General features: G+C 41.7%; 2 protein-coding genes across 3 annotated transcripts; both read right to left on the reverse strand.

The window, feature by feature from the left end:
* Positions 1-355: 355 nt before the first annotated feature.
* On the reverse strand, positions 356-8,727 carry hps5 (HPS5 biogenesis of lysosomal organelles complex 2 subunit 2). 2 transcript variants are annotated; one of them, XM_029154184.3, is made up of 23 exons: positions 8,569-8,727; positions 7,542-7,665; positions 7,276-7,386; positions 7,121-7,185; positions 6,856-7,048; positions 6,571-6,701; positions 6,183-6,401; positions 6,020-6,091; positions 5,825-5,913; positions 5,501-5,679; positions 4,995-5,153; positions 4,748-4,907; positions 3,767-3,884; positions 3,291-3,422; positions 3,068-3,136; positions 2,432-2,991; positions 2,142-2,262; positions 1,900-2,049; positions 1,691-1,810; positions 1,424-1,537; positions 1,206-1,312; positions 744-1,035; positions 356-631 (listed from the first exon to the last, which is right to left on the reverse strand). In XM_029154184.3, the coding sequence occupies exons 2-23, from the start codon at positions 7,647-7,649 to the stop codon at positions 571-573; spliced, it is 3,330 nt and encodes a 1,109-aa protein (XP_029010017.1). In that variant the 5' UTR covers positions 7,650-7,665; positions 8,569-8,727; the 3' UTR covers positions 356-570. The 2 variants fall into 2 exon arrangements, with proteins under 2 accessions (XP_029010017.1, XP_029010015.1); XM_029154182.3 differs by having other exon boundaries at positions 3,767-3,935.
* Positions 8,728-9,066: 339 nt separating this feature from the next.
* gtf2h1 (general transcription factor IIH, polypeptide 1) lies at positions 9,067-13,852 on the reverse strand. The gene is made up of 15 exons (XM_029154210.3): positions 13,677-13,852; positions 13,119-13,287; positions 12,843-13,035; positions 12,323-12,488; positions 12,106-12,199; positions 11,796-11,945; positions 11,639-11,718; positions 11,429-11,562; positions 11,224-11,305; positions 11,032-11,120; positions 10,656-10,773; positions 10,383-10,473; positions 10,123-10,238; positions 9,807-9,899; positions 9,067-9,728 (listed from the first exon to the last, which is right to left on the reverse strand). Exons 2-15 carry the CDS (start codon positions 13,270-13,272, stop codon positions 9,642-9,644), a joined length of 1,647 nt encoding a protein of 548 aa, XP_029010043.1. The 5' UTR covers positions 13,273-13,287; positions 13,677-13,852; the 3' UTR covers positions 9,067-9,641.
* Between the last annotated feature and the right edge of the window lie 967 nt (positions 13,853-14,819).

The raw sequence follows: 14,819 nt of genomic DNA on the forward strand, positions 1-14,819 counted from the left end.
TGTAGCACAAACCGAATTTCATAATAACTCATTAGGTTCAGATGTTTGGGACTATTTTTTAATTTTATTTTTGGGACTATTTACAAGTCTCTGTATGTTTAAGATGCCAGATCCTTTAAAACCTAGAGGTGATGCAGCAGGATGCCGCTCTGCCCACTCGCTTCCCTTTGATGCCACAGGTGTGTGATACCATCAGGAGAATCATCAGGACCATTTCATTAGTTTGTTATTAATATTATCTATTGTCCCCTGTTACTCATCATCTACTGAAATGTTGAAAGCTGTTCCTCTCCAACTGAAGAAGATACAAACCTGTACACTGGGTCTGTGTAACGTAATAAGGTTGAGTAAAAAAGAGGGATCAATTGCTTTATTGTAGTATTTTATTTACATACATTACTTGTTAACAATGGAATAATTTAATTTAACATTTGTCAAGTGAGTAAAAGGATAATAATCACATTCCATGAAATAATATAAAAGATTATTTATATTTCACCTATTCATTGTTAGCGGGCAGACTTACAAACACTGTTAGTTAAAGAAGCCAAACAAGGTGCTGATCTGGAGTCAGGCATGCTGAGACCACAGGAACCGATCACACCGCTCCAGCATCGTCTGGATCATCGCCCTGCAGCAGGAAAAAGTATTAGGTCCAGTAATTTCAGCCACTGGTTCTAATGGTCCTCTTTGACAATAGAAAAGCAGCCCATGTTTTTTAATTTTTGATTATCTGCACCCACCTCTGCCTCTTCTCTGCAACTCTCAGAAGTTCACAGACCAATTTAGAGTGAGGAGAAAGGTCCAGCTGCAGGCCACACTCCTGGAGGACAGCCAGAGCTTGGTCTGGCCCAGCTGTGCGAGCCAGCATCAAGGTCAGTGTTTCCGGGCTGACCTTCCCTCCACGTTCTGCTGAGCCGTTGGTCCAGCTGCTCCCATTTACACCTGACACCTGCTCTGCATCTCCTGCACTGCTGTACCGTTGAGACAACTGAATCAACTGCTTCCACTCGTCCAAGGTCTGCGGCTCAACACCTGGATAGGAGCAGATTGTAAGTACAGATCTGTTTGCACTAAACACTGTGCAGAGGTTATCCATGAAACAACAACAAAACACAGCTGTAACTACTCATCCCACTGAGATCAACTCTCCTTATGGTTGACTGCTGGCTTTTCCTGGCTAAAAAACTAAAAAGCAGCTTTACCATCTGGTTCCTCCAGTAGGCTGGTGTCATCAAGATGGCAAATGGTGGAGAAGGCCTCTGTACGACGCTGCAGCTCACAACAAAGGTAGATGTAGCCCATCCAGTACCTGCATGCAAACACAAAGCATGTGCTTGGATGATTGCAGTGTTTGTACTAAACATTTAGTGACCAACAAGTATAATGCAATTCGTTTGTTCCTTTTAGAAACTTAGGATACCCGTGACTACGGCAGGTGTCTGCCATCATCTGCTTGGATGACATGTCTGCCGGGAGGCGAATCAGTAGAGACAGGAGGCGTCCATAACCCCAGATGAAACAATGTGAATGCCACCTGCGGTGAAAGGTAAATCTGGTATAATTATTCTTACACTTCATTTTCACTTTAGTATTTTACTTTATGACATAAGTAGAGCCGTTACATCTATGCAGATAGATATACAGTATAGATTAGATTTGTGTTCATCACCCAGTAACAGAACCAGACCTTGGCTTTCCATCAGGGGTGAGGGTATCACAGCGTTGAGGAGCATCATGTGTAAGGGCCAGCTCCAGCCAGTTCTGTCGCAGAGATTCTGGTTCCAGAAGAGATTGTAAAAACAACAACCTACAGAAATGACAAAACATGACTGTTACACTCAGCAAACAAGCAGGATCCATTCCCTCGACTTTTGACTGCATTAAATGAGAACATACCGGTGCTCCTCAGTTTGTGATTGCACCAGGTTATCCAGATACGCTAAGAAGTGGCTTTGCGGTGCCAGGATCATTATGTCCGCTGGAGTTATTGTAGGATAGAACTGGGAAAACGAACGTACAGCTGCCTCGCCGTGCTTCTCATACAGCCTGCATACAAAAGTGTGAAAGTACAAGTTACATCACACGCATCATCATCACAAATGTACCGTGTGTGGATAGCAAGAACAATAGGCACTGACCTGTGTAAGTGAGCGAGGAGAGGAGGTGCGCTCCAGGGCTGCAGCTCTCTCAGACTCCGCAGTGATCTCAGCATATCACCCTTTTGAATTACCTCCACCTCTTTACTCGACTTTGTGAGCTCTATGCACAAACATGATTTTTTTTTTTTTTTTTTATTAACGAGATCGGCATTTAAAAATCTTTGGCATGTCATGTATTTTCATATGATAACCAAGACACATGAATGCTGGTTAAATTATGAATGTTGTTAGGTTACATTAAAATATAAAAATAAGAAGAAGCCTCTGACCTGACATGCCCTCCATGAAGGAGCGCTGCAGCTGCGGCTGCTCCTGATAACACAGCAGACACATTCTTCGTATGCGTTCTTGGTCCAGCAGGAAAAAGTAGCGACGAAGAAAAGTGGTGCACCCCAGCGCCTTTGCATCCATATGCTTTCTAAAGCAGCTCAGCTCTGTGTAGAGTGTGGCCAGCTGGCTGAGGTCAGCCACCAGGTCTGACGGTACAGCTTTAGGGGGCACCACCTGCACAGGCTCTGAGGGCCTCTTGTTTGAGTCTTCAGGCTCCTTCTCAGCAGACCCGCACGGATCCTCTTTTTCTCCACACTCTAGACTCATGTCTTTCTCCTGTGTAGCGAACTCTGTTGATTCTCCTGATGAACATAAAGATTCCTCTTCTTGCTCTGAGGAGAAGTTCAGATAATCTTTTTCCTCTCCTGTTAAATTACGTGCAGCAGCGGACCCAAGCTCTGCAGGTCCAAGTACTCGCTCCAGCACTGGCAGCCACTCCAGCAGGGTTTCTTCAAGACAGACTGGATCCAATAGCACCAAAGGATCGTGGCTCTGGGAGCTGATATAGGCAAGTGCAACTTAGTCTCTACTAGAAAACAGACTAAAAGCTTAACACCAGGGTGTATAGTACTCACATCGCCTGCCCTGTTGCCGATCGAAGTTCCTGCATGTCGGCCTCTGTGTTGATCATATCGTCATAAAGTCTGTGACAGCAAATATAATGCACAGTTCATGTAACAAGAGTAACTGGTTTATACTCAGAATTTGACGCATCTATTTAAAAGTCTGATTTTCTTTTATGAATGTGACAATAATTTATAGATGAATCTGATATGTATTGCATGGGCGTGTACTTACTCATGCTCCATTTCTTCAGAGTATGGCACTGTGTTGGCTGACATTTCAGCCAGTCCACTCTCTCTGAAGTCAGGTCGCTGCCAAAGCTCGGAGTTGATCTTCTCTGTTGTCTTCTTAACAAAACTAGAAACACTAAGAAAGTAAAGAGATTGAAAAAGGATATATTTTTAAATTTGTGTGTGTATTTAAACAAGACACATGAATAGAACAGTAAACCTCTTTATATTGACAGATGATGGACTGTGATACTTATAAATGGAAAACACCCCATGTGACATCACAAATGAACAGAATAAAAACAAAAAGGGCAGGACTTCAGTGGAAAAGGGAAGTAAGCCAATTTAAAGCACAGCTGCATTCACAATGAATAATGAAAGTAATCTTTACAATTTACTGGCCTACAAATATATCCCCAAAGTTACACTCTGGCGCCATGCCTGGCATAAACAGCTGTGACACATTGTTTGGATCTTCACCTTTCTTTGACGGCCTGAAGAGCAATGCGAGGGGGTTTGGGGCGGAATGAGAGTGGGAGGTGGAAGTGCAGGCCTTGCTCTGATCGCTCAGCTTCCATGCGTTCACTGTTCTGTGGATCTGAATAAAGGTGGGGGCAAGAGCCAGAGGAAGACACAGATGGATGGAGTGCTGGAAGAGCATGGTGACAGGGAGAGTACACAATGCAAAAAGATGGGGTGAAGGTACCAGACACCAATGTAGAGAGAATGTAAATTAAATGCTGCACAAAAAAAGCAAAATGGTGACGTGTGTGACACAATGGCACAGACAGGACACTTAATGTTAAAGTTAATATTCATGTCATCAAAGCATCATCAAAAGCAGATCTATTTGTTTGGCAGAGCAACATATGGCATTTATTTTTTCAAATCAACCCAGAAACAGTTTTAGTAGCAAACACACAGAGAAACAGGCAGATTTGATTGTTACGTCAACACAGATAAGGTCCTGTTTATTATCTGTCTTTATACTGATAAAACTGGCAGAAGCTATAAATGCTCCCAATATCTTCTTTGGCATTTTCCCTGTGTATCAGATATTTTAATCAAGCAGCACATTTTAACTGAAAACAGTAATGAATTAATAGTCAGTCATTCACTATTCACACTGAACTCAGAAGAGGCAGAAGAAATGTTTTCATAAACACACAGGCACAGAAAGAGGAGAGAGAGAGAAACAAGTTAGAGAGAAGGAAGGTACAATAAAGGGAGTGTGTGAACGACTTAAATTTGTTTTATTGTTTTCAGCTGAACATACAATGACCTCCATGACCGTTTTATGCACATTACTAAAATCATTTTAGGCTAGAAATTTATAGTTGTGTTTAATTTAATCTCATTTGATCCCTAGCATTTAAATTAAACAAATCCTACAATAACCAGCAATTATTAGTAAAGCCTCTATTTGTTATCTGACTAAATGCATATAGAAGCACCACTTACCAGGCTCCACCTGATCCTCCTCCTGTGTAGAACTGAACTCCTTAAGTCGCTCCTCCTCCGACAGGGACTGAGTGATGAGGGAGCTTGTCTCCTCGTCTGACTGGCTTCCTCTGCGGCTGATAACGCGATAGATTCCACAGTCTAGGACGTTGAAGCTCTCCTGATGAAGGTCAGAGGACTTTTGTTTCATGCATTTTCAGTTACAGCATATTGTCCGGATGATCTACACAAAATTCCTTTGACTCACATGTGAGGAGATGCTGCTTCTGCGACTGCTGGAGGCCGAGTCCAGAGGCTCTAATCTGTTGATGACTTCCTCCAGTTGTCCAATTAGGTCCAAATGAGTAGTGACACTGAGTTGGGACTTCAGATGTTCAAGGCGGTCGATGGGAATTGATTTTCGTGCCTGAATGTGAATTGAATCAAGTTCACAGATGCTTTAGTTTAACCCGTGAACCGTGAGGCTTATGTCCAGTAAATTCAAGTTAAATATGGTGATGTTTTAAAGTGATAACCTCAAACATAGTACCAAAATGCCTGTAGAGTTATTTTAATCCATCCACCTATCACATTTACACCTGAACGCTCATGCCCCCCCCGACCATTTGGTTGAACAACTCATCTGTGCTTCAGCATAAATAACACTAACAGTCAAGATTTCACAACAAAGGCTTAGGTCAAATAAGACTGGACGCTATGTCTCACTATACAATGAGGTGAGGTCAGTTGGCAGGGCAGTAGTAGCCATCTTACTCTGCTGGTGGTGATAGTGTGCTGGAACATACAACAGACAGCAGCAGCCAAAGGCCAGGACTCCCTGCGTAGCAGACGCTCAACACAGCGTTCTGCTGATAACAGGGTGAGGTGGGACAGATGCCCACTGCCATGGAGACAGAAGAGCTCACTGCGGTAGATGGCGACGTCAACCAAATCTACAAAACAGAGGGAAAGAGGAACAGAAAGTGTATGTGATCATTGTTGTACTGACACTTCCTCAATTCAGCAGTTTGGAACCTTCGTGAACACAGTTATAATTTTGTGAAACATTATATTTTATTATATTTGAGACAAATCCACCTTTGACTTCAGTCCACAGAAGCACTTGTCCATTCTGAGGCGTGAAGATGTAAATGGCTGAATCAGTCCATGTTAACAAATGTTGGTCTCTACACAAATAAATTGTATTAATTTACAGTAGCTGAGAGACAGACTTGTCCGCAATTATTAAAGTTGTTTCCTTTTAAACAAGTGTAAAGAAGAAGAGAAAACTACCCAAATTGCATGAGTTTAGAAAAGGCGAGTGATTGGGAGCTCTTCTGCAAGGGATCGTAATGTGGTTCATTCCTGAAGTGAAGAAAAGAGAAACATTTCAAGATAAAAAAAACTATTTACAGGTTTGGCCTTTTACAAAAGATGAAAAACAAAACATAAGAACCTGTAAGTGATGAGAGGCAGAGGAGGACAGGCCAGCAGCTGTTTGAACTGATGGGTGCTCAGAACCTCACCATTAAAACCGGCCTCCCACATCCGAGACCCCGGACGGGCACAGAACAACAGAGGAGGATGACTGACTAACGACCCTCTGTTCTGAGAGAAAAAACACGCTCCATACTCGCCGTCACGCTCCTTGTTCCCAACACGCCAGAACTTTTCTCTGAACACAGTTAAAGACAGAGGAAATCAATGTTGCATCTATCCATCCATCTTGCATTCTCACTCATCCTTGCAAGATCACAGTAGTGACAGAGAATAAATATAAAAGCAAATGCGAGCTAAAGAGTCCTTGTCCCTTAAAACAGAGAAGCAGCCAGGCTGGTACTCACTTCTCCGTGTCACAGAGGTAGCAGCGGCTGAGGGAAGACGCGAGCAGGCGGCCATCTTGGTAGCCAAGCTGAACAACTTTAGAGTCCACGACAGTAACAGTCTGAACAGGGAAGATAACAAACGCTGACCCCTGAGAAAGAGAGAGAGAGAGAGAGAGAGAGAGAGAGAGAGAGAGAGAGAGAGAGACAGAGAGAGGACAGTAGTCCAATTTACTGTAATGCCAAATAATAAGAAACAACGTGCCAACCGTTGCCACTGGGATTGTGTGAGAGATCAGATAATACCTTTCCAAGCTTGGATGATCCCGTGCGAAGACAGGACACCTTGCCTGCTGAGTCCCCAGCGAAAACTCTGTGTGCGCTGGTGTCCCAGCAGAGTGCTGTGATGGTCTGACCTCTGTGCTCCCAGGACATGCTGACTCTCTCTGGACGTCCCCGCCTCTCCAGTTGCAGCTCCCACACCACAACCAGACCCTGACTGGAACAGAAGCATGTGAGGGGTGGCTGACAGAGGAACGGTGGTTATGTGAAAACGTTACACGGCACTAACCTTGTTGCAACAGCAACAAAGTCCTCATCGTGAGGGCAACACGCAACTTGAGTGATGGATCCCTCCTAAAAAAGAAGAGGCGCCAGTGTTTGTATGACTATGGACAAATATGACACACACCGGTTGACCACAGTCAGTGTGCCCTTGTATGTCACCTTGTGAGTGAGTATAAGCCTTTGCTTCCAGCCGTCCCTCTGGATCAAGTGCAGCCCTCCAGCTGATGTTCCTAATGCAAGCCATTTCCTAGACACCGCCAGGCAAGAACACTGAAACACACAAGACTTGTATTTCAAAAGCAAATTAAGTAATGTTTTTTTATGTTAAAAGGTGACATGTTGAAATTTTCTTGCATTGTGGAAATGGTACATCTGGTCATGACGCCAGTGGAACGGCATCTTCAATAATGGAGGGAGGAACGTACCTTGAGCCTGCCAGAGTCTAAACGCAGCGCAGACAGGAGTGAATCGAGGCAGTCGAACTCGGCCAGGACATGAGTGTGGTTCTCTGGGACGACCGGAATCAGAGGCATCTTCACTGGTGATCATCTACGAGAGAGAGGGAGCGAAAGCGGGAGTCAGTAACCAACACCACCTCCCCGCTTCCTTGTGTGAAACAGCCCTGCCTTGTGGCATCATATGACATCCAGTGGTTGCAAATTGACCAGTCATGACTCCACTTTACAGCCTGCAGCCTGATGGAACCTCCTCAGAGCAACACTGGAGTGTTGGGAGGTGTAAAATAATGCTGCTGATGTGAGAAGCAACAGTCAACTCTGAAGTCAGACCTTCTGTTTGCTCACACGGTCTCCAGCTGCACCGATGGGTCTGTACTGACCCGACCAGTGTTTAATGATAGTTAACACGCTACCCAACCTAACGGTGCACCGACCCCCGCCCACCCCGTCCGCTATAATTAATGCTACCTGCATTAGCTCTGATTAGCTAATTAAGGTCTTCAATGAGGTCAGCTGAACTATTAATTAATTAACCGCCTACAACCCTGGACATTTTAACCCCGTTCATTAACGCTGAATACTACCACGTCAGATGAACACTGCGCCTTATTATTTTTTAAACGAGCCCGGAGGTTATTTGAGGTTTTCACACAGTGAAAGCAAAGTTGCAGTGACGCCGTCGAAGCGCAGTGAAAGGGGCCGAGTCCGCATCACGAGACCAGCCGCTGACAGGGTCAAGCTAAGCTAGCTTAAACTACAACCACGGCTAAAGCGCAACACATACACACCAGCGACACTAAACATCAGCCGAGCACGCCTGGGTCAAACGCCTCAGCGTTTACTAGCGCTAGTTAAACGCTAACACGCCCCACTCCCACTGTATTTACGACACGTTAGCCTCCGCGCTAGCTCAAACCGTGATTTCCCACTGACTCGCTGCGCTTCCCGCTACACACCGGCTAGAAAGCCCCTAACATGCCGCTGTCACACGTACCCGCGGACGGTTCGGTTCTGCGGCGCCTCTGCGGGGACAGGCGGCGGTCGGCGGCTCGCCGGGGTCACGGCAGCCTGCGATCAGCTGACGACGGGACGACGCGCGCCCCCCCGCGGGGAGCCGCGCTGCTGCAGGCGTCAGCTTCAAAAGCAAAACTGAAACATGACTGAACGTTCACTCCAAAGCAGCTGCGTTTAGACACAACTCTGCATCACAAGCGGTAGAACGTGGAGGAAAACGCTTGTTTCCTTTGAATCGCTCACGTGCCACCAATTAAAGAGCTTTAAAATGATCACACAAAAATCTGTCTTATATTGCAAATGACCAAATTCACTCTAAAATTAAGATAAGGACAGGTTTGTATCTTATTTGACATGAGACACATTTCAGACAGTGGAGAGAAGGGGTTTTGTGCCTGACAAACGTGTAATCTCCTTTTAAACACAAAACATTGGAGTTCATACTGACTGAAATACAAATGTTTGTATAGACATGAACAAAACTTTAAGTGTCACTTTATTCAGGTTAAATTTTGAGTCCAGTGCAGACATTGAAGACCAGCGAGTGTGATCTGAGTGACACGTACACACACTAATGCACTTGTACGTTAATGTCTTAACAGTATTGCTATATTCACTTCCCCGTTTGGCTTCAGATCTCCAGGAACTCGACAGAGGAGCTCCTCGTACGCCTGAGCTCTCAGTCTTGGCACTGTGCACCGATGACAGTCCTCTGCTTGCATCTCACACCTCGGCTGCTTGTCCTGAGAGCATATTTCCGATTTCCGTCTGGTTATGACATTTTAAAAGGCATGTTTAACCATTACAGCCACCAATATTTCAACCATTGAGAAAATAAATGAAAACAGTTATTGGTGACTGAGATGCAGGTAGTCTCTTCTAAAATTTGGGGATGTAGCAGCGTCCCTCTATATCCTCATCATTGCATCCTTATGAACCGTGGTCCATTAGACTGTGCTCTGTAGTCTCTTTACAGCAGTCTGGACCATCACAGTTCATTTGTCCATATACTTTAATGTTTTCCTTGTCCTCTTTATGATCAACCAGCAGAACTCAGGTTTTCCTCATCATCCGACGGGTTTGCCAGATGTCAAACTTGCTGTAAGCTTTCTGCAACATCTCCTCCAAGTGCCCGGTGAGCTGTGAAAGCATCAAATATTCACTGCAAGTGCCAGATGCTTTATTAACCCACGATGTCATTATTACACAAGGACTTACATTTGTACTTAAGTACTGACGCCGAATCTTTTCCTGAAAAGGACAAAGCTTGGTCATCTGAAATCTCTCGAGGTTTGACTTCATTTTTATTACCTGAATAACATGAAAAGAATCAGAACCACAGGGAAATAATAAAAACATTCTAATGAAGCAGATCATGATGTACACTGTGTTTTAATTACATTCTGAAGCATACTGGTCTATCAGTCATTCAAAATTATTAAAAGTGTAACTTAATGTTCACATTGCTAAAATCATGAATATCAAACAGTAACTGTGTTTTAACCTTAATTCCTATAATTTAAAGAATAGTCACCTTCTCTTCCAGAAACGGCGAGTTAACAGGAAAACAGGACCAGAAGTGTCTCAACAACTCTCCAACAGCTATGTAAAGATGCTTCAGCTCTCCCTGAACCTCAGAAGGTACCATCTCTGGAAAAACATTCAAATAACAATTAAAAATATATATATATATATATTTACATAACATTCATACTCAGAACAATAAAATGAAAACAGCAGCCTGTGTGTCTATCTGGGTCACATTTATTTATTGGGAATTAGAAACACACTTACGATTTATGGCTTGCTGGGCTCCTGCCTGCATCAGGAGTCCCCCTGGAGAAAGAGCTGCTATGGCAGAACTAGCTGCTGAACTGGACAACACCTGTAGATAATATTGCGCAAATCATTAATGGAAAAGGAGGAAAAAAAATCTTAATAAAATGTTCCAGTATAACGACACCATCTAACTGACACCCACAAGACTAATGCAAGGCTAATGTGTAACTGAATGAAACGGCACACATCCTTCTAAACCTGACCTTGACTGACTGTGTATGATCTAACCTGAGTGAGGTTGGGCTTGTAGTTGGCCATCTCCTGTTGGATGCAGTTGATTGAGTCAATGATGTCCTGGCTTGTTGCATACTGTTGGGACTGAAGTGGCACAGGACCATGAGCATACCTTAAAAAAACAGAGCCAAATTATTTTCAGAATGAATTTTACTTCTTCTCATTTTTGATTAAAAAAAAAAAAAAAAAAAACACTGAAAAATTATGAAGTCAACGGAAGGAAAAGGAGAGTTAACAGCAGAAGAAAGTGCTCACTTGAATTGTGTCTGCAAAAGCCCAAAAATACTTACAGAGCTATAACTTAGAGTTATTTGGAATCATACAAAAATGAACAGTGTGGTATTAATCTATAAAAAAATTAAAACAGTACCTGTCTGATTTTTTGAGATTTAATGCCACCGTTTTTGGTCTGTTTTCTCTTTGCAGATCCTCATATTCTATGGCTTCTTGTAATTTGACCTAAAAAAGTGTCAATTCCCAATATGAAATGTGAATTAGCTTGATAAAGCTATTTTTGAAACCTATATTTTATAGTGCTTTTTACAAAGTCTTCATACTGTACCTTCTTTACAGGAGGCTGAAAAAAGTCAGAATCCCTTGAGTTTCCATCTGTACTGCTCGTCTCGCTAGTTTGGTCTGTTTCCCTATAATAAGTAAAAAATAAGTAAAAAAGCTTAGAGGTAAGGTAAGTTAAGAATAACAGTAATAAATTAGTTATTTAAACCCTAAACACATTGAGTGGGTAGGTTTTAAACTGTATTTTGTACCCTTTGCGTGACCCTGCTGCCAGCACCATGGCACTGTGATGGTTGAAACGCTTTATAATGGCATAATTGCTGCTCTCCTTTAGCGTCCTGCTCGCATTGGAAGTTGAGGGAACCGTCGTGCAAACTCCATAACCCTTTGTCACAAAAATGGTTTGAGGATGAAGAAAGATGAGGAAATGTAATATTTGTGCAGCTGGTAGTTTACCTTACCTCATCTAATGATTTATCCTCTAATGACAGGAGATCGACCAAAGGATTCTTCACTCCTTGAACCACCATACATTTTAACCCTGCAAGAAATTTTTAAAAATAGTAACCGAAGTAATTTACTGCAATATTCTCTTAATACATCGACTGCAACTCCTACCTTTTTCATCCTGCTTGGCACACTCTGAGAAGATATCCTGTGTTCCTGTGTTGAGGCGGTCTCTGTGAAAATAGTGGGACTGGAAAAAGCGGGTCCAGAATTCCTTTTCCGTCAGATTATGAGGCACATTTTCATTATATTTCTGCTTCACTGTAGGTACAACAGAAGTTGGCACATTAATATTCAGTCCAAACCTGTGAGCATCTAATAAAGAGCAGCAGTTGTACATTTAATATTAGTTGTTCTTTTCCTAGTTCATTATCAGTGTTGCCACGTATAGGCTAATTTCAAAGTGGATTTTTTTTTTTACCTGCAGGGTATGTTCTGAAGATGGATTCAATAATGTCAGCAGTCAGATTATATCTTAATCCATTGCATCCATCTGTCTGGGGTCGAATGTCTGCCTGTAATGCATAATAATGAAGTTTGTTAATGTTATGATACAATACAATAATGTGTTGTCAGCTTAAGATGTTAATTATTTAATTAGAAGTAATTATTAAAAGTACTGTGATTTCAAAACTCACCAGAAAGGCTCCAGATATACCAACTTCCTGTTTACTGTTGCATAATGCAGGGTCTGTGTTGTTTATGCCTCCAAATCTGTTGGCCCAAAATTCCTCAGCACTGATCACCTGACTCACTACAAGATCTTTATATAACTGGAAGAGCACTGGATCTTCTTGAAGCATCCTAATGAGAAAAGAAAAAAAATGTATAAAACACATTTTAAAATATTTCCATTAAATTCAAATATAGATTTGACAAGGACAGCAGGTATGTAAAGAAAGGAGTGGTTACAGAGCAACCCTTTTGTAAACATCCAAAATGTGACGATAAATGCCTTTATCTTAAATTAGCCTTTATTTTGATTCTTTGAGATCAATTTGGTGTGCAATTATATAAGAGTGACACCAGAGGAATACACTGCATTACACTTTAGTGAATAGGAGTTAACTGACCAAAGTCATGTTTAGTTTTTATATTTTCATGCCATGACCACACATATCCTTTTAGGGCAGCATTGTGAAACAAGCCCATTCTCACCTGTTCTTCTCTTCCAGTTCCTTGTTGGCTTTCTTCTTAAATTTAGGTAGCAGCTGCTGCAGCAGCTCCTTCGCTGCATCTCTGTCTTTGAGTGCACTGCTCTCATTGGCAAAGTGGAATGTAGTGCTCTCACCAGTGTGAAGGACCAGCTGCAGCTGAATTTTGGATTTCCCATCTGGACTGATTTTCTGACCTGTATAGCAGAAATGAAAAAATAAAACTATATCAGTATTTGTGAAAGTGGCAGTTGTAATTTAATTAGTCTCCATTGCTCACATCGAATATCTGCATATAAGTGGCTGACTGTGAAGCGGTCTTTGCCCTCTGGACCCCAGGCTATACGTTCAGCCATCAGGTAAAGAGTACCGTCCTGTTTCCTCTGGCGAACTTTTTTCACCACCAGTAGAACCTCTTCTGACAGCGATGCCATGGCTCAAAATAAGATCTGCGCAGATACAAACTGTCACTCAGTGACTGTTACCAGTTATCATGCTATGTAAGACATATGTATATTTTGGATAACCAGGACTTCAGTAAATGTGCGCTAACTTAAAATCTATCTACTTGCCGTTTATTGGCTGAATTAATATTAGCAACATCAACGGTAGCAGGAAAAGAAGTGAAGGACTTTGTATGAAATACGAACAGTTTAACTGACTGTATATGATTCTGAATCAGTGTCCGCATCTACCGGATAATACAGGATAACGTTAAGAAACACACTGATGACGCTTTTATTTTAACTTAGCTAACCAGTGGTACGTTAACGTTAGCTAACGACAACGCTCAAGAAGAGAAAGGCTGAGGGAGAAGTGAGCAGAAAACTTACTTTACCTCAAAATAAATCAACACGGCAACAAATACCTCGCTTTATCTCAACGCATAATCTCAAATAATTGTATCTTTATATATAAAATCTACAGTATGCATTAAACTCAATTGTGACTAATCTATCAGCGAGCGCCCCGACTTCAGTGCCGACATGACTGCCGAGCTGTGTTACACTAAAAATGTTCCGGTGGGATCAACAGATAAAAACGTTCCAGCTAGAGCAGGTAAAATAATATTCACGAAACAAACTTTTTGTTGTTTAAAACAAAGTTTTATTATTCTGCTACTACATTAGAAATTTTGACTTTTTATAATTACACTTTATAAAACCACTCATACCATGATTTTGTTTTTTTTGTAGAAAATAAAAAGTGTATCTACACATCTAAGGTACTTACAATGTTCTAATATACCTTTTCAACTTTCAACTACCTTTTCACTTTCATAATAACTGGATTCATTATTGTACATAATTCACAAATTTAGTGATGTTATTGCAGTTTTTACTTGTTACTGTAAAAGGTCAGTTATGTGTCCTTTTAATATCATTTTCTCCACTTTCTCCACAAGATGTCACTAAATTGTATGAAGGTTGGTGCAAAATGGCTACAGATGAGCACTCTGTAGTGACAGTGTGGTGTACGAACAGGCTTTAGGAAATTCAGTATTGCAAAATGAAAATTTTTTTTCAGCAATAAATTACTGAATATCTTCAAGTTAAAGGTATTTAAGAATTTACCAAAAAATGAAAACAAGACCACAAATTCATGCATGAACTTAGAAATTTTATTAATTACAAAGATTCAAATAATGAAAACAATTGAAATCAGCGCTTGATTGTCAAGGTAGAATGTGCATCAATTTACATCAAAATCTGTCACCTTTAATTAATTATTTTTAAGAAAAAATAGGAAAACCGTGAAGACCAAATCACACAGTTCGTAAGGATCTCTTCAAAAGCTAAAAAAGATGTCAGGACACCCACATGTGCTGGTATCAGAAGTCAGCCTCCTCATAATACATTCACAGACCACATCATCTTTACTGTTTTAACTCATAGTAGCAAAGATGGCATCATGTATTTGCAAAATGTATTTTCCATTATTTAGGCTGTTGAAATTACAGAGTATAGTAAATATTAGTGAA

The sequence above is a fragment of the Betta splendens genome, chromosome 6 (genome assembly GCF_900634795.4).
Source record: "Betta splendens chromosome 6, fBetSpl5.4, whole genome shotgun sequence".
Classification (NCBI taxonomy): Eukaryota; Metazoa; Chordata; class Actinopteri; order Anabantiformes; family Osphronemidae; genus Betta; species Betta splendens.